The 24,325-nt window shown below is 46.0% G+C and overlaps 1 protein-coding gene across 2 annotated transcripts; it reads left to right on the forward strand.

The window, feature by feature from the left end:
• The first annotated feature begins 336 nt into the window (after positions 1–336).
• MRGBP (MRG domain binding protein) lies at positions 337–13,858 on the forward strand. 2 transcript variants are annotated; one of them, XM_082271350.1, is made up of 5 exons: positions 337–557; positions 6,313–6,434; positions 8,147–8,228; positions 12,041–12,115; positions 13,594–13,858. In XM_082271350.1, exons 1-5 carry the CDS (start codon positions 428–430, stop codon positions 13,785–13,787), a joined length of 603 nt encoding a protein of 200 aa, XP_082127476.1. In that variant the 5' UTR covers positions 337–427; the 3' UTR covers positions 13,788–13,858. The 2 variants fall into 2 exon arrangements, with proteins under 2 accessions (XP_082127476.1, XP_082127477.1); XM_082271351.1 differs by having other exon boundaries at positions 340–557; positions 13,621–13,858.
• The last annotated feature ends 10,467 nt before the right edge of the window (positions 13,859–24,325 follow it).

Raw genomic sequence — 24,325 nt, forward strand, 5'->3', positions numbered from 1 at the left:
TTTGTTTGATCCATTTTGTACTTAGTGAAGTTTATCTGGAATTTATTTGCTTTGTTTTATGGAAATGTTTCTCTATTGCTATTAATCATATGATGCTAATTAATTCTCCGGATAGATCCTATGTATTCAATGTAAGTGAATGTAGGTATAAGTGAATGTATGTATAAGTGTAATGTATGTATAAGGCGGATTGGTTGCAGTGTCAGCGCACAGATCTCTATGATTTCTTCCTTCTACTTAAAAGTTTTGAGATTTTTGAATAAAGAAAAAAAAACATAACTAAGCACTAGGTGGCGCTGTACTTGTGTTTCCTCTGTCCTCTGCTTTTATAACGTTCCATGCATTGACCAGAGGCCGCCGCTAGGTGTCTCCGGTGCAGCGATAGGTGATATTCCGGGCTCCGCTGTGTTTCCCGGCGGCAGCGGCGATGGGAGAGACGGAGACCGGGGGGGATGCAGCGGTGGAGAGGCCGGGACCTCCACCAGAGGAGCCGGTGCTGTGGAGCCCCGAGGTGGAAGTCTGCCTCTTCCATGCTATGCTCGGCCATAAGCCCGTAGGTGAGTGAAGGCCGCAGCGCATCCTCGGGCTTGCGTAGAAGCCCAGCCGGGGAAGTGTGAACAATAGGCCTAGGGGGAAAAGGAAAACCCCGGGGCCTGAAATATGCCACCCATATATGGTCTGTGATGGCTGTGTGTCCAGGGACCGGCTCAGAGTACTTGTCCCTGTATTATACAGTTCTCCCTCTTTGTAGAATTCTACTTATACCCATCCCCCATTGTTTACATTCATCACCTTCATGTGCCGGGCGTACACCGCGAAGAGCGTACACCGAGCCGAGCGTACACCGCGCCGAGCGTACACCGAGCCAAGCGTACACCGCACCGAGTGTACAGCGCGAAGAGCGTACACCACCGTACAGCGTGAAGAGCGTAGACCGCGCCAATTGTAGACCACCCCGAGCGTACACCGCGCCGAGTGTACAGCGCGAAGAGCGTACACCGCACCGAGTGTACACCGAGCCGAGCGTACACCGCGCCAATTGTAGACCACCCCGAGCGTACACCGCACCGAGTGTACAGCGCGAAGAGCGTACACCGCACCGAGTGTACAGCGCGAAGAGCGTACACCACCGTACAGCGCGAAGAGCGTACACCGCGCCAGCGTCATCTCATAGGTCAGTCCTTCTATTAGAATGGGCTCCCCAACTAGGGATTCCACCTCATCCCTTTAAAAAAGGACACAATAATTACACAGATTCTGGGGATGATTACGGTGGTAAATAAACTCACTTGGTGCCTTCTGTGCATTATATCAGCCTCAGATCCTGTGTAATGTATAGGTGTCCTGGATTAAAGGGATGGGGTGGAAACCCTATGCCCAACGCACCAATGTGTGCAACGTTTCCAGAGGCGTTCAATACAAAAACGCAAGACGCCATTCAGAATCAACAACATCACACCACTCCTGTTACTGCACTGCAAATGTGTGTAGGCACCCCCCAGGGGGCTTTTACATTTTTAATAGCTCCCCTCCATTCCCCAACCTTCTTCGTCTTCTCTTACCTTCCCCTCTACATTCCCCTTCCTCCTCCCCCTTCCTCTTCTACCTTCCTCCTTTCCCGTCCCCTCCTTCCCTCCGACATTCCCCTTCCTTCTCCCCCTTCCTCTTCTTCCCTAATCTTCTCCCTGTTCCCCAACCTTCTTCATCTTCTCCTACCTTCCTCCTTCCCCTCTACATTCCCCTTCCTCTTCCCCAACCTTCTTCATCTTCTCCTTCCCTCCTACATTCCCCTTCCTTCTCCCCCAACCTTCTCCCTCTTCCCCAACCTTCTCCATCTTCTCCTACCTTCCTTCTTCCTCTTCCCTAACCTTCTTCCTCTTCCATAACCTTCTCCCTTTTCCCCAACCTTCCTCCTTCCCTCCTACATTCCCCTTCCATCTCCCCCTTCCTCTTCCCCAACCTTCTTCATCTTCTCCTACCTTCCTCCTTCCCCTCTACATTCCCCTTCCTTCTCCCCTTCCTCTTCCCTAACCTTCTCCCCCTTCCCCAACCTTCTTCATCTTCTCCTACCTTCCTCTTTCCCCCCTACAGTCCCCTTCCTCTACCCCTACCTTTCCCATCTCCTCCTTCCCCCTACATGCTCTTTCCCTACTTCCCCCCCCCCCAGTCCTCTTCCTTACTTTCCTCCTCCCTTTCTTCCCCTCTCTCTTCCCCATCTTCCTCCTTCCCCGTCTCCTCCTTCCCCCCTACATTCCCCTTCCTCCTCCCCATTCCTACCTTTCCCCATCTTCCTCCTACTTGCTCTTTCCCAACTTTCTCCCCCGTCCTCTTCCTTACTTTCCTCCTCGCCTTCTCTCTTCCCCTACCTTCCTCCTTCCCTGTCTCCTCCTTCCTCTACCCCTACCTTCCTCCTCCCCATTCCTACCTTTCCCATCTCCTCCTCCCCTTCCTTCTTCCCTTCTCTCTTCTCCTACCTTCCTCCTTCCCCGTTTCCTCCTTCCCCCCCCTACATTCCCATTCCCCTTCCTCTACCCCTACCTTCCTCCTCCCCATTCCTACCTTTCCCATCTCCTCGCTCCTCCCCTTCCTCCTTCCCCGTTTCCTCCTTCCTCTACCCCTACCTTCCTCCTCCCCATTCCTACCTTTCCCATCTCCTCTTTCCCTACTTTCTCCCCCCGCCCTCTTCCTTACTTTCCTCCTCCCCTTCCTTTTTCCCCAACCTTGTCCCCCTTCCTCTTCCCCAACCTTTTTCCTCTTCCCCTACCTTCTTCCTCCCCTTCCTCTTTCCTACCGTCCCCATCTCCTCCTTCCCCCTACATTCCCCTTCCTCTTCCCCGACCTTCTCTCCCTTCCTCTTCCCCTACCATCCTCCTCCCCTTCCTCTTTCCTACTGTTCCCGTCTTCTCTTTCCCTACTTCCCCCCCCCCTTCTTCTTCCCCTACCTTATCCATCCTCTTCCCTTTTCCTACTTTCCCTGTCTCCTCCTATCCCCTACATTCTCTTTCCCCTTCCCTTTCACCTTTCTCTACTTTTGCCCCCTTTCTCTTCCCTTACCTTCCTCTTCCCTGTCTCCTCCTTCCCCCTACATTGCCTGCTTCCCCCAGAAAGGGTTTTTTACCTTCCCCCCCCCCCTTCCTCTTCCCCCTACCTACTCCATTGTCTCCTTCCCCCACCATCCCCTTTACTCTCTCCTTTTATTTCCTTTCTATCCCCTTTTCCTTCCTTCCCCCCTATCCCCAGTTATCCCCCTATCCCCTATTCCGCAGTGTAGCCCAGGTGCAAGGCCGCTAATTCTAGTTGCCAATGTGACCTGGTGCCTGGGGTTTGTTGAGCCCTGTGTTAAGGACCTTCCACAGACCTGTCCATCTCTCCTAGAGTAACTGCCTGTCTCCTAGAATCTCCTCCATGCTCTTGAGACTGTGCTGGGAGAACAGCAAACCTTCTGGCAATGGCACCGCTTGATGAGCCATCCTGGAGGAGTTGGACTGCCTGTGCAACCTCTATAGGGTCCAGGTATTGCCTGCTGTCATAACACCAGTATGTAACGTCATAGTACCGACATAAAACTGCAGCGGGCGGTCTGGAATTGGTTAAGGAGCTTTGGGCCGCCACGTCCTCTACTACTGATGACTCATTCAGCTGTAAGGGGGGTTCCTCTGTTGACAGCCGAAGTGTAAATAAAGTCCCGACAATTGGAGCTGTTAATAAAAAAACAAAAACATCCGGACAATGTTTTTATCAACAGCATTGCTCAGTCACTGAAACAGAAAGATAAAAAGAAATTTTGTTTTATTTCGTATCTTTCTGTTTATCTTTCTGTTTATCTATCTACAGATCAAAAGGGATGAACTTCCATCTGCAGATGAAGTCAGGTGAAAGCAACCTGTCGAATAAAAAAATAAATAAAATTTTTTTGTTTTAATAAATGTTCCTTTGTTTAACTCCTTGTTAACCCTTAATTCCTTATATTTACTTTCCTGCCGATTTTTTTATTTTTTTTTGTTCTCTTCTATTTTATAAACTATTATCAATACCTTCTGCAACTTTTTTGTTTACACTTCAGCTGTCAGAAATGGTACTAAGCATTGAAAAGTTATTGTACAAATTAGTTGTTTTTTTTTTGTTTTTTTTTTAATTTTGCACTTTTTTCATTGTGAAACGTGTAAATATGTTAAAGGCATAAAAATATTGAACAAAGCAAAAAAAAAAAAAGTTGTAATTATTAATAGTTTATAATAGAAGTAAATAATAATGAAAAAAAAATTAAATCAGCAGGAAAATATTAAATGGAGGAGAATAAAAAGTTAATAAGGCTGATAAGAGTAAATTAAGGGTTAATAAGGGGGTTAAACAGAGGAACAATTTATTAAAAACCTATATACCATATATATAATATATTTATTATATAATATTTATTTTTTTTTTTTACTTGACAAGGTTACTTTAAAGCGGTAGTATACCGCCTTTTGTGATTTTTAACTACAGGTAAGCCTATAATAAGGCTTACCTGTAGGTACGATTAATAGCTCCTAAACCTGCATGGGACAAAAATAAATACCATAACCCCTAATCCTAACTCTAACCCCAACTCCTAACTCTAACCTTAACCTTAACCCTAACCCCTTACCCTAACGGGGAAAAAAAAAAAAATTAAAAGCTAATGAAAAAGCTGAAATAGCATCAAATGATGCAACAGATGAGTTTTCTCTGTTGGCTAATAAAGAAAAAAGAAACCGCAAAGCTTAAAAACACTATATAAAAATGCGCAAGTTGTGCATAAAAACGCGCCAAAATCACGCATTAAAAACCCATAAAAAAAACTAGGAAAACATCCAAAGTAGGGCTGCCACGACGCGTCGACTACGTCGACTACAAAAAATCGTCGACGTGCGTGAAAATCGTCCACGCGTGATGTCACACGCCCCCTGGCCGGCCGCCGCGCCGCTTGAAACATTGCCGGCCGGGTGAAATTCCCCCCGCCGGGCTCCTTCCACACCGATGTCGGAGACAAGAGGTGAGCGCTGACCGTCTCCAGCACCCCTGTACTCCCTGTACTGCCACAGCTTCTGCCGCAACACATTCGCCATCCTCCCCAATCACCCAGCTATTTAGAGATGTCACATGTGCGGCGCTACACCGGCTTGTAATGGCCTGTACTAGGTGGGAGGGCTTACTGGGGGGTCTGTACTGGGAGGGGGGGCTTACTAAGTGGTCTGTACAGTACAGACCACTTAGTAAGCCCCCCTCCCAGTACAGACCCCCCAGTAAGCCCTCCCACCTAGTACAGACCCCTTAGTAAGCCCCCCCCCCTCCCAGTACACTAGTACAGACCCCTCAGTAAGCCCTCCCACCTAGTACAGACCCCTTAGTAAGCCCCCCCTCCCAGTACAGACCCCCCAGTAAGCCCTCCCACCTAGTACAGTCTGTACTAGGTGGGAGGGCTTACTGAGGGGTCTGCACTGGGAGGGGGGGCTTACTAAGGGGTTTGTACTAGGTTGGAGGGCTTACTGAGGGGTCTGTACTAGTGTACTGGGAGGGGGGCTTACTAAGTGGTCTGTACAGTACAGACCACTTAGTAAGCCCCCCATTCAGTACAGACCCCCCAGTAAGCCCTTCCACCTAGTACATACTGTACTAGGTGGGAGGGCTTACTGAGGGGTCTGCACTGGGAGGGGGGGCTTACTAAGTGGTCTGTACTAGGTGGGAGGGCTTACTGAGGGGTCTGTACTAGGTGGGAGGGCTTACTGAGGGGTCTGTACTGGGAAGGGGCTTACTGAGGGGTCTGTACTAGGTGGGAGGGCTTACTGAGGGGTCTGTACTGGGAAGGGGCTTACTGAGGGGTCTGTACTAGGTGGGAGGGCTTACTGAGGGGTCTGTACTGGGAGGGGGCTTACTGAGGGGTCTGTATTAATTACAGGATTAATTAGCTAATCAAAAAAACACTAAATTAAGCAAAAAAAATAAAATAAAAATAATCGTTAGGTTAGTCGACTAATCGTAAAAATAATCAATAGATTAGTCGACAGACAAATTAATCGTTAGTTGCAGCCCTAATCCAAAGACCCTAAGCTCAGGTGTGAATGCAGCCTCTGTGCAGATGTAATTTAAATTTTGCAGCAAATTTTTTATTTTTTTTAATGGAAAGCTGTAATTCTATTTTAAACCTTTGATAAGCTTGTTATGTATTTGCCCAAAATATTAAAAAAAATTTGGGATTAAATGTAGTATTGAAGGAGAACACCAGTGAGCTGATTATTGTTTGCTCTGAGTTAACAATGCAGTAATTGTGATGTTTGTTATGTTCTGATACAGGAGTGAACAGACATTTCCACATGATCTGCATCCGGGACAAGTTCAGTCAGAATATCGGGCGTCAGATTTCATCCAAAGTCATCTGGGATCACCTCCGCACCATGTATGATATGCAGGCTTTGGTGAGTGCTTCCGGCCACACCACTCCATTACCCCAATCTAGAAAGGTAACGTGGTCTGTGACAATAATGGTTAATAAATTATCTATACTTGAAAAATATCAGTCATATGGATGACGTTTATTACAAATAACTACGACGCCTTATTCGATAAGGTTTAATGAGAGCCGTACATGTTCGCCATCCGTCCAGCGGGTCGGATCGGATGAAAACGGACAGGCTTTCTGTTTTCATCCGATCTCCCCATAGAGGAGATCGGGACTCTGACAGGTCCGTCTCTGCACAGTGAGTGGAGATGAACCTGTCATCTGCCTGCTCAGCGGAGATCAACGGAGCAATCCCTATTGAGCAAGCAGAGTCTGTCCAAATGGATCCACTCCGTGTGAAAGGGGCCTTAAGGTCTATGGACCTCAAGTGGCTTCAAAGTCTGACCAAAGTAGTGCATGGTCTACTTTGAGGTTGCTGCGACTTAAAGTAGCACAGATATAAACGTTACTCATTGGAAATCATGGGGTACCACTTGTCATGCAACTTTGCAGTCGCAAGTCGCAGGACAGGTCGCACAAGTGTGAAAGGGGCCTGAGTCACATTTGTAGCCATTTGCCCAACATCTGGATTACAGGGCTGCAGTAACTGCCTTATGTATGATGAATATGTTTGTTGCTGTGCACCATATAGAACAGGGGTGGGCAAACTTTTTGACTTGAGGGCCGCAATGGGTTCATATATTGGACCCAGGGGCCGGACCAAGATGCAGATATGCCAGGGGGCCCCCTTTCAATGCAGATATGCCAGGGGGCCCCCTTTCAATGCAGATATGCCAGGGGGCCCCCTTTCAATGCAGATATGCCAGGGGGCCCCCTTTCAATGCAGATATGCCAGGGGGCCCCCTTTCAATGCAGATATGCCAGGGGGCCCCCTTTCAATGCAGATATGCCAGGGGGCCCCCTTTCAATGCAGATACGCCAGCGTGCCCCCTTTCAATGCAGATACGCCAGCGTGCCCCCTTTCAATGCAGATACGCCAGCGTGCCCCCTTTCAATGCAGATACGCCAGTGTGCCCCCTTTCAAATTTTTTTTATAATGTAAAAGATGTTACACAGAGAATCCTGATCTTTATTCCAAGCAAAAAAAATCGTGATTCTCATTTTGGCCAGAATCGTGCAGCTCTAATATGCCAGCGTGCCCCCTTTCAATGCAGATATGCCAGGGCTCCCCCCCCCCCCCCAGAGACCTGTGCACTTACCTCAGGCAGCGCTTCTCTTCAGTCCCCCAGTGTCTTCTCGAGTCCTCAGTCCTCCCGCCTCTTCCTCGGCCAGTGGCATGGGGTTTGACTTTCGGCCAATCAGGAAGCGGGAGGACCCCGATTGGCCAAGAAGAGGATCCGTGTGACAATAGCGAATTTTCATTCGCTATTGTCACACAATGGGCAGGCTCGGTGCGCACTGCTCTGTGCGCCCCCGGCCGCCACTGCCGAAGTTCCTCAGGCGGTGGAACCACGGTACCGGTCCGCGGCCCGGGGGTTGGGGAACACTGCGCGCTGCGGGCCGGATTAAAACGTCCGCCGGGCCGTAGTTTGCCCATTCCTGATATAGAACATGCTTTTATGCTGTGTTATGATTACCTTGCTCTTGATGTTTCCTAAATTTTGATTACTGAAACATGCCGGCTTTCCCTCCTGATTACCAAGTAGTATTTTTGATCTGATTTTTCAGCACGAATCTGAGATCCTCCCGTTCCCAAACTCTGAGAAGAACTTTATACTTCCAGAGGAGATCTTCCAGGAGGTGAAGGAAGGTGAGATCTTACTTTTCCTGGATTATTATGCTGTTACTCCAGCATTTCATATTCCTGATATGTGCTTGTTGTACCATGTACTTTGTGTTTTTAAAAGTATCCAATTCTTTGTATTCTTTATGCAAATTACCTGGTGATCTTGGCTTTGCCCCTGCTTTCCTATTTTAACCACTTAAGCCCCGGTAGATTTTACCCCCTTCCTGACCAGGGTTTTTTTTTTGTTTTTTTTTTACTGCGTGACTTTAACGGACAACTGCGCGGTCGTGCGACGCTGTACCTAAACTAATTTGACGTCCTTTTTTTCCCACAAACAGAGCTTTCTTTTGGTGGTATTTGATCACCTGTGTGATTTTTTTTTTTTTTTTTTTTTTTTGATCATGCGCTATAAACAAAAAAAGAGCGTAAATTTTGCAAAAATAACAATATTTTTCATTAGATTTATGCTGCATATGTTTGGTAAAAAAAAATCACAAAAAGCGTATTTTGATTGGTTTGCGCAAAAGTTATTGCGTTTACTAACAAAGGGAAAGATTTTTGTCATTTTTGGTGTTTTTTTTTTTTTTTTTTTTTTTTTTTTTAACGCGCAATGGCGGCGATCTGCGATTTTTGCGGGACTGCGACATTGCGGCGGACAGATCGGACCCTTGACTGACACTTTTGGGGTTACCAGTGACATTACTGCAGTAATCAGTGCTATACATATGCACTGTTACTGTAAAAATGACACTGGCAGGGAAGGGGTTAACTGTATTGGAGAGGGAGGGGTTAAGTGTGTCCTAGGGGCATGCTTCTAACTGTGATTGGCTGTGGCTACTACTGTAAAAACAGAGATCAACGGTCCTACATAGTAGAACCGTCTGATCTCCATTTTTACACAGGGGAGAATGACAGGCGACTTGTTTACTTTAGCCGCCTGCCTTTCTCCCTCTGCACCGACGATCGGAGTGTGACCGGCGGACATCGGGTCCCCCGGTCACACGCATGGACTCCTTAGTGAACGGGGCGGACGCACGCTCGCCCGCTATTGGCTCACAAGCCGGTGACAGGCTAGTGACGTATATATACGTCCCTTTGCCTGGCCGGGCCGACCGCCGCAGTATATCTACTTGCGGCGGTCGGCAAGCGGTTAAACTGCCCACTTTAGGCATGAGAGCTTATCCATCCCATTGTGGTCATTTTTCTGGCTGTGCTGGGAGAACAGCCTGCCTGTCCTTCAATGGTCAGACTTGTACTGGACACACTCCCCTGCAGAGCCGTTCAATGTGAAAACCAGTGTCCTGCTGTTTCTCCATCCTCACATCTCTGAGCCTCTTATGCAGCTGAGAGCAGCGGTAATGTGATCACTTATAATAATAATAATAATAATAATAATAATAATTTTAAAAATAAATTCTACATACATTCACAACGTTTTACCTTTCATTTCTATTTTAAACTGAATGGGATTTTTACAAGGTGAGGTCTCAAATATACTTTAAATGTCTAAAATAAGTTCATGTCCAGCGTGGGTATAGAAGTCGAGAAACCAAAAATGTCCTTTTGAGTTTGTTATGCTTGTTTTTGTATTTAATGCAATTTTTTCTTTTTAACAATTTTTTTTTAATAACTTACCTGGGATTTTTCATTTTTTTTGCTTTTAGTTTTTTTTAATGAATCTTTAAAGCGGTTGTACACCCGAAAATTAAAAAAAAAAACCTGCAAGACAAAGGCATAATGAGCTAGTATGCATCGCATACTAGCTCATTATGTATTACTTACCTTAGAACGAAGCCCCGACACGGACCCCCGGACATCGCTGCGGGCGCTGCCATGATCCCTCGGCGTCTCTTCCGGGTTCGGCGGCTCTGGCGCTGTGATTGGCCGGAGCCGCGATGACGTAACTCCCGCGCATGCGTGCGGGAGTGATTTTTCCGGCAAGCTCCCGGCAAGAAAAACTGAAGGTCCCCCCGGACCTTCAGAGCGCATGCGCCGCTCGCGTGTGCGGCTGCATGCACTGCAAATATCTCCTAAACCGTGCCAGTTTAGGAGATATTAATTGTACCTGCAGGTAAGCCTTATTATAGGCTTACCTGTTGGCAGTGGCGTAGCGTGGGTTGTCAGCGCCCGGGGCAAGGTAAGTAATTTGCGCCCCCTACACAAACCTACTAGACCATTACACAGACCACTACACTGACACCTACACTGAGCCGCCCCCCCCACACTGACACCTACACTGACCCCCCCCATACACTGACCCCCCATACACTGACACCTACACTGACTGACCCCCCCCCATACACTGACACATACACCCCCCCCCCACTTCCCTGGGCCCCCGGGGGATGGCAGCACATTACTTACCTTGTTCTGTGTCCAGACACTGGCGACTCGAGGAGGCGATCCGGAGTGGAGGAGAGAGACTGCGTATCGGCAGGCAGCCTGGACAGCAGGGGGAGACTCCGGAAGATCACAGGCGGAGTGATATCAAGTGCACTTCGCCTGTGAGAGGAGGAGTCATACAGAGTAAGCACACGGCTGCAGTAGAGAGCAGAGCCTGCTTCCTCTGTATGTCTCCTCCTCCCACAGGCAGAGTGCACTTGATATCACTCCGCCTGTGAGAAGGTGTAGCATGAAAATATGGTACTATGTGGCAATTAGCGGCTCCCTACTCAGTCAATACAGCTGAGCTCACCTCTGACACTGCCGTCCTCAGCCCTGCCGGGATATCGCCCTGCGCTCGCGGGTGTCCGTGAGTACAGGGCGAAATGTGGGAGACTGTAAAGGGACGCTATGATCCCGCGGATGGCGGGCGTGGGATGCGCCCCCCTAAATGTTGCGCCCGGTGCCAGTGGCCCCCCCTGCACCCCCCACGCTACGCCACTGCCTGTTGGTAAAAGTGTCAAAAAGCGGGATACTACCGCTTTAATGCCTTTTTTACTACTTCTTCTTTTTTTTTTTTTTTTTTTGCTGCTTGTTAAAATATTTCACATCACTGCTCAGAAATTGTACTTTTGGTCCAGATCAGTGTTTCTTAATCAGGGTGCCATGAGAAGTCCTTAGGGGTGCCATGGCAACAGCTGAATCTGAGTGATCCTCTGTTGGCTCCTGATACTACTGTAAGGAACAGAGGGGATTTGGGCAGTAATTGTGCTTGGGGGGGGGGGGGGGGCGGCGGAGGATTTTGGGGGTTGTACTGGGAGGGTGATTTGGTTCAGGTGGTTGTGCTCAGAGGGGGGATTTGAAGCAGGTTGAGCTGGAAGGGGGATTTGGGTTGAGGGGTTCTGTGCTGGGAGGGGTATTTGGGTAGGGGGGCTGTGCTGGAACGGGAATTTGGGTTGAGGGGTTCTGTGCTGGGAGGGATATTTAGGTAGGGGGGTTGTGCTGGAAGGAGGATTTGGGTTGAGGGGTTCTGTGCTGGGAGAGGGATTTGGGTAGGGGGGTTGTGCTGGGAGGGGGATTTGGGTGTAGTTGTGCTAAGAGGAGGGATTTGTTGAGGTTTGGGTGGGGGGGTTGTTCTAGGACGGGGGATTTGGTGGGGTTGTGCTGGGAGGGGGTTTGTGGGGTTTGTGCTAGAAGGGGGGATTTGGTGATGTGCTAGGAGAGGAATGTGTAAAAAAAGTGCGTGCGCTCAGATGCATCTCCTCTTGGTGCGCTCTGGGGTTGTTTGCGATTCTAAAGGGTGCCTTGGCTGAAAAAAAGTTGAAAAACACTGGTCTAGACACTTCTCTCTTCAATGTATCACAGCTATATAACTCTAAAAAGGAAAGTCTTTGCTCGTGGTCCGGGGAGAATTTCCCAGTTCTGCCATTTTGAATAAACGTTTGCTATTTCAGGTAAAGTAACCACAGAGGATGATGGGAAAGAAGAAGGCAAGGAAGATGTGGATGTCCATTCTGTCTCCGATGAAGGTGAGAAACATTTTTTTTTCCCCCTGGAGGCTTTTAGAATCTTGAAGGCATCTTATTTTTTTCTTATATTTGGTACTTTTTAGTACAGGAAAGATCAGAAGAAGGAAGCCAATCATGTGACATTTGACTGGTTATGTGACCAGGCTCTGCTCATATCACATGTAAAAAATGTGCAAAAAAGCTATCAGCGCAGATATGTGAAATAAATAGAAAATATCCGGCAGCCACCACCAGATAGTGTTATCCACTTCCACAATATAAGTAATTCAAAACGCCTGTTTGTTTTGAATTACTTATCTTCTGTAAGCTGGGGAACAGGTAGCAGGTGCAAAGCTCCCTGGGATGAGCAGTCTTTCAGGCACAGATACCAAATCCACTGAGGTAGTGACAAACAGTGCAGTGTTTATTGGTGCTATATACAAGTTTATAAACAGGTGCTGTACAGTGCTTTAAGGAAAACAAGCAGGAATAATAATAATAAACAAAAGAATAGCCGTGTCCCGGCGCTTACTACACACAATGCAGTCCCTAACTAACACAGACTGAGCAAGCCTACAGCTTGTCCGCTTCCAAAGACACACACTGACCGTGTTACCAACCTTCTGCTCTCCTAGACAAACGTTACATAGTAGGTGAGGTTGAATAAAGACAATAGTCCATCCAGTTCAACCTGTGTAGGTGTGTGTGGCTGTAATCATCTCACATAGCCCTGAATGTTCTAATTTCCCAGGCTGAGAGAGCACTGCTGTCTGTCTCAGGTGAGTTTAAATTGGCCTGGTGAAGAGGACCAAGATCCGAACTGGATCATGGCTCAGAGATCCCTAAGGTATACGAGAGATGCCTGGGTGATGTATAAACCCGAACAGGACTTTTCCTGGCTCTCTCTGGGACGCTCTGCTACACTTCTCATATCACATCTGCATTTAAAGTGGTCCTAAAGGCAAAGACATTTTTTATCTTATTGCAGTAGTTTTATTGCCCCCCCCCCCCCCCCACCGCCTCATACACTTACCCGAGTCCTATCTTGATCCAATGCTGTGCCCATCTGCAGTGACACTGGTCTCTGTTCCCCCCTACTCACAGGACACAGAGCCAGCAATGAGAGCCATTGCTGCTGTCAACAAATCTTGTGAGGAGGGAGTGTGGTGCAGGGCTGAGCCATGCTGTGTGTGTGTCTATAGACACACACAGCAAGGGTCTGAATCGCTTGTGCACATGTGCCCCCATAGAACACAGCTTACTACAAGTGGAGGAGCCAAGAGTGCTGGCAGTGAACCCCAGAAGAGGAGGTTCGGGAATGCTCTGTGCAATACTGTTGCACAGAGCAGGTAAGTTCTGCATGTTTATTATGCTAGAAAAAAAATGTAGAGTGCAGGTGCAGCGTGGAGTGTTTATCAAAAGCCTAGTATCATAATATTCTGTATGACATAAATATCCATCTGTCACTATAGTCGCATCAAATCTTTGTTTGCTTACAGCTTTTACTAACTCTTCTACAACTTCAGGAAAAGGTGCTGACAAACCGAGCACCAAGGAGAAGGAAAGAACTCTGTCCGAATCAGGCTCCAAAGAGTCGGGTGACAAAAGGAAGAGGAACCGTCAGACAGAGAAAGTTGTCAATGCCAGCAGTAATCCTTCTAGTCCTAATGCCAACAAAAGGAGGCGCACGTAGGCGGCAGACTGTTAATGGGTACTAGGCATTTTATACTACAGCAATACAAGTTGCACCCCTGTTAAAGTAGAACTTAATGCAAACTTTCTTTTTTTTTTTTTTTTCACTTTGGATAGAGTAAGGGAAGGTTTGTAACCCCTGTCAGTTTTTTTTTTTTTTTTTTTTTTTTTTTTTTTTTTTTTGTCATTTGTGTCCTATTAGTGAGATTTACCCTAATTTTCTGTCCCATAGCCAAGACAGAAAGTTAGAGGAAATCCCTGCAAATGATGGTAATCCCCAGCTCTCCAAAACTAGTGTCCTCATTGGAAGCGTTCCCCCCTCTATTCCTATTCTGGGACAACCTAAAATTTGGGATTTTCTTTTACCTTCACTTTCAATGATAATGGTGAACAGGACAAACAGAGAGGGTGAGTCTATCCAACGGGGGCACAGACCGCACTAAGTGCCGGTTCACATATGTGCGGCTGCGGCGATCGTATATAATATCGGAGCGCACTGCTCCTTCATTACATGCGATCGGGTGTGCGGTGCGAATTCAGCCATACACTTTGTATGGCTAAATTCGCACTGCACCCGCAGTAAAGTCGCACATGAGCCCCATCAGGATCGGATCGTACAGTGGTTCACACTTGTGCGATCCGATCCTGTGCAAACTATAAGATCGCACTGCGATATGCGATCAAACTGGGGGTGTCGTTAAGATTACATTGACACCCCCTGCGTATCGCATATGGCAGTGTGAACTGCCAAGGGTGCGTTTGCGATGCGGGAACAGGCTGCGAATTCGCAGCCTTCCCGCATCGCATAAGTGTGAACCGAGCCTAAAAACTGACTCTGTCCAAAACCCGAAGAAAAAAAAAATAAAGTATTGCCTTTAGTTGTACTTTAAATCCTACTAATAAATGTTTTTAATGTTTTTAAAGTATTTGTATTTATAAAAAAAAATTTAAAAATCCTCTCCTGGTGCTTCTGTTTTCCTTTTTGATAAGAAAGAATTGAAACATTGCGTCTCATGTAAATGGCACAATCACAACCAGTCTGATTACTGGGGAAACCAGTTTACTGCCGTCCAAAGGGGAAAACCGGTTGGGTTGCTTTGTGACAGCATAAACATTCCTCCTTTGTTTTTACAAAATGGATTACTCTTTTGTTTCAGTTGTGCTTCATCTGAAACAAACATTTTGGTGCTATAAAGCAGACAAGCCAAAAAATATTAGAGATCTTCTGTTTCCAATCATTTTTATTGAATATTTCAAAAGGGGTACAAAGAATTCAAACATTATTAGGCCTCTTACACATGATACTCCTGTTTGAGCATCTACTTTTTCGGACTTTTTTTTTGTACTTGCGTATTTACGTGCATTTTCGCATATATGCACTTGCGCAATTTCACACGCAAATGTGCAAAAACGTATTCTCGTGTTCTTGTTTTGCACAATATGTAAATGGGCATTTGCGCGCATATGTGAGCATGAGGCTTAAATTACTGACCAAAAAAGCAGATTTTTCTATTTTTTTTTTTTTTTTTTTTACTGAAGAATGCATGGCGCTTGTTTATGCGCCTGATTGTATAGGCACAATACAATGGTTCGGTTCTACAATACCCAGCACCCAACTTGTAGCAGTATTCTGAAACACCAGATATTTAAAAGGTATTTATTTCTTTAGATCAACTTACCTGGACTTCAAGTGGTTGTAAAGGTTGAAAGTTTTTACCTTAATGCATTTTATGTATTAAGGTAAAAAACATTCTCTGTGAACCCCCCCCCCCCCTTATTCTTACCTGAGCCGGATCTTGATCCAGTGATGTGCACAAGAGCAGAGGCTCTCTCCCTCCCTCCTCATGGCTCAGACAGCAGCGGCAGCCATTGGCTCCCAACAATCACAGCTAGTGGGGAGCAGGGCCGAGCCACGCTCTGTAGCTTATGAGGACACAAAGCAAGGTCCAGGAGCGAGCATGCATGAGTGCCCCCAGGGAAAGTGGCTTGCTATAGGGGTACTCGTCTGAGGGAGAGAAACCAGAAGCCAGGCGGGGAACCTTAGAAGAGGAGGATCGGGTCTGCTCTGTGCAAAAGCATTGCACAGAGCAGGTAAACAGGACATGTTTGTTATATTAAACAAATCATGCGTTGGACAGCTTCGTTTCACGCTTTTTCAATTAACTGTTCTATTCGGTGACTTTTGGGAGTTCCTGGTACTATATATTTCCCATTACTCCCTTCCAAAGCTCTATCTGTATATTAACACTTTGCTGTGGTGAGGATATGTTAATAAGTTTCCTCCTTTTGACAGCTACCAGCCAACACTTAGACAATGTGGTCTATGTGGGACTTTAAGTGAGACACCGGCAGGTATGCCCAGCGTCTCCATCCCTGTATCGGAAAAAACAAATTGAAAAGGATTAAGAGAGGTGCATGGAAGCCAGCCAGCCCCCAGTCTGATGTACTCACCCTCCAGTCTGCCACCCACCAAGTAGACCTGTCTCGATATAAATAAAGAACAGGGGTTTAGTTGACACGCATTTGCAAACGCATGTGTAAGCTGCAGAGCCACTACACGGCACCCTGTTTTATCTGCAGTCCCTAACACTTTAAAATTTGAGTGTCTCCACTCTGGGAGCACATGGCTGCTAATGGATGGATAGGAGGCAGGTGGGAGGGAGCAGCCCAAACTTCCCCCACCCACCTCCATCCATGACTGGTATAGTATCTCAATGCTCTAATAGCGATGTTCTTAAGATGGTACAAACTGAAAACGACCAGCTGAGAAGCATACACCTCCAACCCCTTGGCGGATGCAGTGTAAAACACAGATTGGGACTTTATATGAGGCAATTTGCCTGTATAGCTCAGTGCCTCCATCCCTAATTTCATAAAATATTTGGGACTTTACATGAGACAAGCAGGTCATGCTATGGTCTCCATTCCTGTATATGAAAAAACACTTTGCATGGCTAACAGCTGTTTACCCTGGCTGTCACTGCCAGCTTAGGCTACAATTCACCCTGGTGATGGGTTGCATTTAAGGCCCGTACACACGTACCGATTGTCGGCCGAAAAGCTTCGGCCGACGACCGATCTGCCGATTGTAGGCTTGTTAGTATGATGCCTCCGACAGCCGACAGCGCACAATCGGCCGAAAAGAATCTGTCATGCAAGCATTAAAATTTTTGTATGCCGACACCAGAGCGGCCGATTGTTCGCCAGTCAGTACAGAATTCGGCCGACAGACCGCTGATTTGCAAGACTGGGCATGCTCAGAAAAGGAAAAACACAGGGAAAGTTAACCATTACATGACATCACTTCTGCAGTCGGCTGTAGTCGGCGGACAAAATTCTTGTGCAGTCTTTTGCACTTTTCAACAGACACGACAGCCCTGGACAAAAGACGGCCGATCGGTACGTGTGTACAGGGCTTTAGTTTTGCTGAATTCTGCAGCAACACTCTGACTATGGCCATATACAGACTGGCCAATAGCAACATTGGTTAGCATGCAAAGTTTCTCCTAATTCTGGCTGCTCCAATTCTACTTATTGTGTGCAGGTAGCATAGGTGCTCGCAGGGGGTGTGCTTGGGCACACCCTAATTACGCTGTGCGGTGCAGATTCACCCTACTGATATTTCACCAAAGCTCGTTAAATAATTAAAAAATATAAATAAAATTGTGTAATAATACAAAACTAAAATACCAAAAATGAAAAAAACTACTCAGAGTCCATACATACACATACACACATACATACATTATCTCACAAATACAAGGAAACCCCTCACATTTTTGTAAATATTTTTTATATCTTTTCATGTAACAACACTGAAGAAATGACACTTTGCTACAATGTAAAGTAGTGAGTGTACAGCTTGTATAACAGTGTAAATTTGCTGTCCCCTCAAAATAACTCAACACACAGCCATTAATGTCTAAACCGCTGGCAACAAAAGTGAGTACACCCCTAAGTGGAAATGTCCATATTGGGCCCAAAGTGTCAATATTTTGTATGGACACCATTATTTTCCAGCACTGCCTGAACCCTCTCAAGGCATGGAGTTCACCAGAGCTTTACAGGTTGTCACTGGAGTCCTCTTCTACTCCATGACGACATCACAGAGCTGGTGGATGTTGGAGACCTTGCGCTCCTCCACCTTCCGTTTGAGGATGCCTACAGATGCTCAATAGGGTTTAGGTCTGGAGACATCCTTGGCCAGTCCATCACCTTTACCCTCAGCTTCTTTAGCAAGGCAGTAATCATGGTGTGTTTGGGGTCGTTGTCATGTGGGAATACTGCCCTGCGAACCAAGTCTCTGAAGATAGTGGATCATGCTCTGCTTCAGTATGTCACAGTACATGTTGGCATCCATGGTTCCCTCAATGAACTGTAGCTCCCCAGTGCCAGCAGCACTCATGCAGCCCCAGACCATGACACTCCCACCTCCATGCTTTACTGTAGGCAAGACACACTTGTCTTTGTACTCCTCACTTGGTTGCCGCCACACATCCTTGACTTCATCTGAACCAAATAAGTTTATCTTGGTCTCATCAGACCACAGGACATGGTTCCAGTAATCCATGTCCTTAGTCTGCTTGTCTTCAGCGAACTGTTTGTGGGCTTTCTTGTGCATCATCTTTAGAAGAGGCTTCCTTCTGGAACGACATCCAGTGCAGTGTGCGGCTTATAGTCTGAGCACTGACAGGCTGCACCCCCCCCCCCCCCACACACTCCTTCAACTTCTGCAGCAATGCTGGCAGCACTCGTATGTCTATTTCTCAAAGACAACCTCTGGATATGACGCTGAGTATGTGCATTCAACTTCTTTGGTTGACCATGGCGAGGCCTGTTCTGAGTGGAACCTGTCCTGGTAAATCGCTGTATGGTCTTGGCCACCTTGCTGCAGCTCAGTTTTAGGGTCTTGGCAATCTTCTTATAGCCTAGGCCATGTTTATGTAGAGCAACGACTTTTTTTTTTTTCAGATCCTCCAGTGACCAGTAAGAGAGTGAGAGCGACAACACCAAATTTAACACACCCCATTCCCCATTCACACCTGAGACCTTGTAACACTAACGAGTCACATGACACCTGGGAGAGAAAATGGCTAATTGGGCCCAATTCGGACATTTTACCTTAGGGGGTGTACTCACTTTTGTTGCCAGCGGTTTAGACATTAATGGCTGTGTGTTGTTATTTTGAGGGGACAGAAAATTTACACTATTATACAAGCTGTACACTCACTACTTTACATTGTAGCAAAGTGTCATTTCTTCAATGTTGTCACATGAAAAGATATAATAAAATATTTCCAAAAATGTGAGGGGTGTACTCACTTTGGTGAGATACAGTACATTTTCAGACAAAGTAGTGCAGTGCTGAATAGCAAAAAAAAAATGCCTTGGTCACGAAAAGGGTAAAACCTTCTGTTGTTAAGGTTCACACTGACAATTAGGGTGTTTTCTGATCATGTGACATCTATGGCATAGTGATTACATTCAAGCTAAAGCCTTTGTTTTAAAAATAATGGTTTTGGCTTGCGGAGGCCACTCCAGCCTGTAGATGAGAATATATATATATATATATATGTGTGTGTGTGTATATATAGCTATATCTAAAGGGTTTTGTTTTTGCAAGGATTTTTTTATTGAATAATAAGTTTACATATTGCCTGTGAGGTGTCAGTACATATTCAGTGTAGTTACACAAAAAACAAAGGTGTTCTGAAGCACATAGCAACAATCAAAGAGTCAAAGCATAAAGAGCCAAGACCTCGAGGCAACCACTCCAATGAGTAAACCACTAAGTTGTTGAAAGCAAACCATAGTACAGGGCAAATATTCCAGGGCTGTGAGAGCAAACAGTCTATCACCTATAAATCATTATTTATCTGTCCTGTCAGTACCAGGAACGCTATTGGAAGGGTTGTAGATTTTATCTGCTTGTCAGCTTCTAATGAAAAAAAAAAATCCAACCCTTCCTGCCATCATTTAAAAAAAGTATTCTGGGGAGCCGTTTAGACATTTTTGAAATATCAGGGTTCATATTCTGAAATAAAGCCAGTTCAGGGGACCTGGAGACGTGTATTCCTATCACCAACTGGATGAGGTTAAAAACTCTTAATACAGAACCTGGATACTTTGGGTCTTTGCCACTATATGTGGTACCTAGTGTCCGGTTGGCCACACTGTCTAAAGCAAGCTGATGAGTGTATCGTTGCAATTCTAGTTCTAGGTACCATCTCAACAGCGTTTTGTATTTGGATTCTCTAAGGCTCCATGTACACGGGACGTTGTTAAAAGTCCCTTTGCTGGAATTTTTAGGACGTTTGAAACGTCCGTTCGGTCGCGTTTGTACCCGCGTTTAGGGGCGTTTGCGGGCGTTTGCCTTTAGAACCGTTCCTAGAGGTCAAAAAAATTATTCCCCTTTAAAATGGAAAAATGTGAACGCGGGTCATCGCGTTCGGACGCGTTTGTAACGCCGGGAAACACACGTTCGAATGCAAATAATTGCGTTCTAAAAAAAGTCCCTGAACGCAACTGCCTGCAAATGACTGTAAACGACCTGGTGTACATGGAGAGATAAGATAAAATGTAGATGGGTTCAGGGGCTTCTGAAAAAAACGCCCAACTGCTCCTAAACGGCCATTTCCAGCGTCCCGTGTACATGGAGCCTAAGAATTGTATTAGATATTTTAGGCCAGTCTGACAAGTCAAGTAATGTTCGGATCTTTTTCCCATAGTTGCATATATGGGAGTTTGCGACTCAGGTCCATTAAAGTAGATAGGGTAGATACATCTTTTTCATCAAATCTCTGGATTGACAGGATAGTTCAAATGACGTCAGCGGGCCAGGTAAAGCCAGGTCCAACCTGAAAAGGGGCATCAGGAAAGCAAAGCTCACATTCAAACTACACATAGAAGAGCACTTCCACAACTCTGACCACAGACACATGTGGAAAGGCATCCAGTCAATCACAGATTACAAATCTACAGCTCAACCAATCAGCAGTGCCTTCCAACCGAACAAACTTAATCACTTTTTTGCTCGTTTTGACCAATGCACAGGACATTTTACACCAACCACGGACTCTGCTACTGTTACAGCTCACTTTCACTCTCAACAACGGACGTCTATTCAGTGTTTAGCAGAGTGGATGCACGTAAGGCAGCTGGCCCGGATGGCATACCGGGACGTGTTCTCAGAGCATGCGCTGGACAACTGGCCCAGGTTTTTACTGACATTTTCAACCTGTCACTGGCCCAAGCCACAGTACCAACATGCCTGAAGCCCACTACTATCATACCAGTGCCCAAGCACTCAGCTGCTGAATACCTGAATGACTTTCGCCCAGTTGCACTCACCCCCATTGCTATGAAATGCTTTTAGAAGCTGGTCCTGAATCACCTCACTGCGGGTCTACCACCTACACTGGACCCACACCAGTATGCCTATTGCTCGAACAGGTCAACTGAGGATGCAGTTTCCACAGCTCTTCATTCTGCTCTCACCCACCTGGATAAGAGTAACACATACGTCAGAATGCTGTTCATTGACTTTAGCTCTGCATTCAATACAGTCCTCCCCACTGTATTGATCACTAAGCTCAGCGAACTGGGTATCTGCACCCCCATTTGCAGATGGATTCTGGACTTTCTCACCAACAGACCTCAATCTGTTAGGTTGGGAAACCAGGTATCCTCAACCCTCATTCTGAACACTGGCATACCACAGGGCTGTGTTCTGAGCCCACTGCTCTACTCCCTGTTCACCCACGATTGTGCTCCTTTGTATAAATTCAACATCTTTATCAAGTATGCAGATGACACCACCGTGGTCGGCCAGATCGAAAACAATGACGAATCGGCCTACAGGGAAGAGATTCGTAATCTGGCAGTATGGTGTGCCACCAACAACCTGACTCTCAATGCCACAAAGAGCTTATTGTGGACTTCCGGAAATCCAACAGCGGGAAACATCTACCAGTCAACATCACTGGAACCGAGGTAGAGCGAGTCTCCAGCTTTAAGTTCCTGGGAGTTCACATCTCTGAGGATCTGTCCTGGCAGCAGAACACGTCAGCTCTGGTAAAAAAAAGCACAACGCCTGTACTTCTTGAGATGTCTCAAGAAATCTCATCTGTCCCGGGGATTTTAACGAGCTTCTACCGCTGCATCATTGAGAGCATCCTGACCTACTCCATCACTGTATGGTACGGAGGCTCCACTGTGTGTGAACGTAAAGCATTGCAAAGGGTGGTCAAAACCGCTCAACGCATCACTGGCACCCAACTACCTGCCATTGAGCACCTTCACCACAGTAGATGTCTGCGCAGAGCTCACAACATCATCAAGGATTCTTCGCATCCCAGTCATAAACTGTTTAACCTCCTTCCATCACGAAGGAGATACAGAAACTTGCGCACCAGAACCAGCAGGTTCAGGGACAGCTTTTTTCCATCCACCATCATACTACTGAACTCAACACTACACCGTTAATCACTACAAAACAAACACAAACAAAAGACTGTATATAACCTCTGTACTATACGTGTACATACTACATAGTATATCTTTTTTCACTCCTCAGTAAATCTGCACTATTTATATTTGTATGTATCTTTATCATTACGGTACATTCTGCCCAACATTTCACACTCATCTGTGTATATAATGTATGTGTATATATTTATATATATATATATATAATGTATATATATTTTTTAATTTGTAAATATGCTAGATGGTTATCTACACTCTTGCACGACTGCTACATTTTGCATTTCTGGTAGATGCTAAATGGCATTTCGTTGCTGTGTACCTGTGCTATGCAATGACAATAAAGTTGTATCTATCTATCTATCTAAAGTTTTGAGTTTAGTTGGAATATAAGATATAATTTGGTTATATCGAAACAATTCCATAGGGGGCAGCTGTAAATTATAATGAAAATGTGCTATGGCAGGAATAGGCACCCTTTGAGAGGTGAAGATCTACCTGAACAACATGAAAGAAATCACAGATCACCAGAGTTCAGGCCCTCCTTTTTTTTTTGGTGGTAGTTGTAGTAAAGTCCACTTTTGGACTTGTACCTACAGGAAAGCCTATAATAAAATTTACCTGTAGGTACAGTGAATATCTCCTAAAATTCAATGTTCAGGAGATATTCACACGGAATGCTGACGCCACAGGCGCATGCACTCTGAGGGGAAGGCATACCTGTGCCGTGTCAGTGCCATGACTCCTGCGGGCATGCCCGCGAGTGACATCATCCCAGCTCAGCCATTCATACAGTCAGAGCCCACAAACATGTAAGGAAGACCAGGTGAAGATGGAAGCCCTGTTAGCGATGACAACACGCCGCTTGAGGGCTTCATTCTAAGGTAAGTATTGTGCTAGTATGCGATTAAGCCATTGCCTTGCAGGGGATTTTTTTTTTAAATGCCCATGTTTCTACCACTTAAAATAATAAGAAAAACTATATATATAAAATATAATAAAACAAATTTCATAAAATTATAAACTTAGCCATCCTTAAAACTGTTGGTCAGCAGGGTAGTGGACTTTGTTAGTAGGGCAGAGAATGATGTTGGTAGGTTTTTTATTTTTATTATTATTATTTTTTTTCCATTTTTTTTAACAGCCCTGTTGGAAGGCTTTGGTGAAATAGGGGTCTAAACAGACCCCCAATGTCTCACTTTTGAGACAGAGGAATGAGATTGAGGACACAGTCCTCAACCTCCATCACGGAATCCTCAGTGTCACAGAATGAATGAACAGGAAGAGCACTGCACTGTCTTCCTGTTCATGCACAAAGTGAAGCATAGTAAACCTAGTTTACTGTGCTTCTGCTTGTGAATGAACACAGTGATTGATCAGTAACTTACATATTTACTGGCCCCTTCCCCTATTCTCCACCCTGCAACAATCCCTGCAGCAGCTAGCAGGAGAGGAGGGGAAAGAGTGCTGCGGGGTAAGGGGGGACCAGGTGAGCGCACAGTGGGACTGGGCAGCAGAAGGAAGGGGAACCTGGATAGGCAGAGTGGTGGGGTTGTATTTACTGCAACCGATCCCCGGTATTTTCCTCCTGCAGCAGCTGAATGCCGGCATGAGGGAGAGGAGAAGCCGGCTTTCAGCTACCACAGGAGGAAAATACAGGAGATCGCTTTCCCTAAATGCCACCCCTCCTGTCCAGGTTCTAGGGGTCAGAGAGGAAGGGATGAGATCTACCCATCACCTGCCTGTGATTGAGGGGTAGACCGCTATCGAGGGGTTGCTGATGCCCATGCTAGGGTGTATGCTTTATTGCCATTCAAAAAATCTCCTATCCTGAAAAGGCCCTTGTTTATCCATCATTGAAAATGGTGTGTTGTTATCCTGGTGTAAACTCTGAATTATTAAAGATGGGGGCAAGGAGGGTATTGAGGAAAGAAGAGGGGTCTCCTAGCTCTGTGCCTGTTCCAAATGTCAAGGGCATATGATAAAGTAGGGCATAAAATAGAAGGGCACAATCTACTAGGCAGTGCCGACTCTAGGAACAATATAGAAGCGGGG

Source organism: Pelophylax lessonae, assembly GCF_965119305.1.
Source record: "Pelophylax lessonae genome assembly, chromosome: 11".
Lineage (NCBI taxonomy): Eukaryota > Metazoa > Chordata > Amphibia > Anura > Ranidae > Pelophylax > Pelophylax lessonae.

What these genes read in the sequence shown, in the direction of transcription:
- MRGBP (XM_082271350.1), top strand. Translation starts at nt 428, where the DNA reads ATGGGAGAGACGGAGACCGGGGGGGATGCAGCGGTGGAGAGGCCGGGA. An exon ending in GCTCGGCCATAAGCCCGTAG is followed by an intron (nt 558 to 6,312) that starts GTGAGTGAAGGC and finishes GTTCTGATACAG; the next exon opens with GAGTGAACAGACATTTCCAC. An exon ending in CCATTCTGTCTCCGATGAAG is followed by an intron (nt 12,116 to 13,593) that starts GTGAGAAACATT and finishes GTTTGCTTACAG; the next exon opens with CTTTTACTAACTCTTCTACA.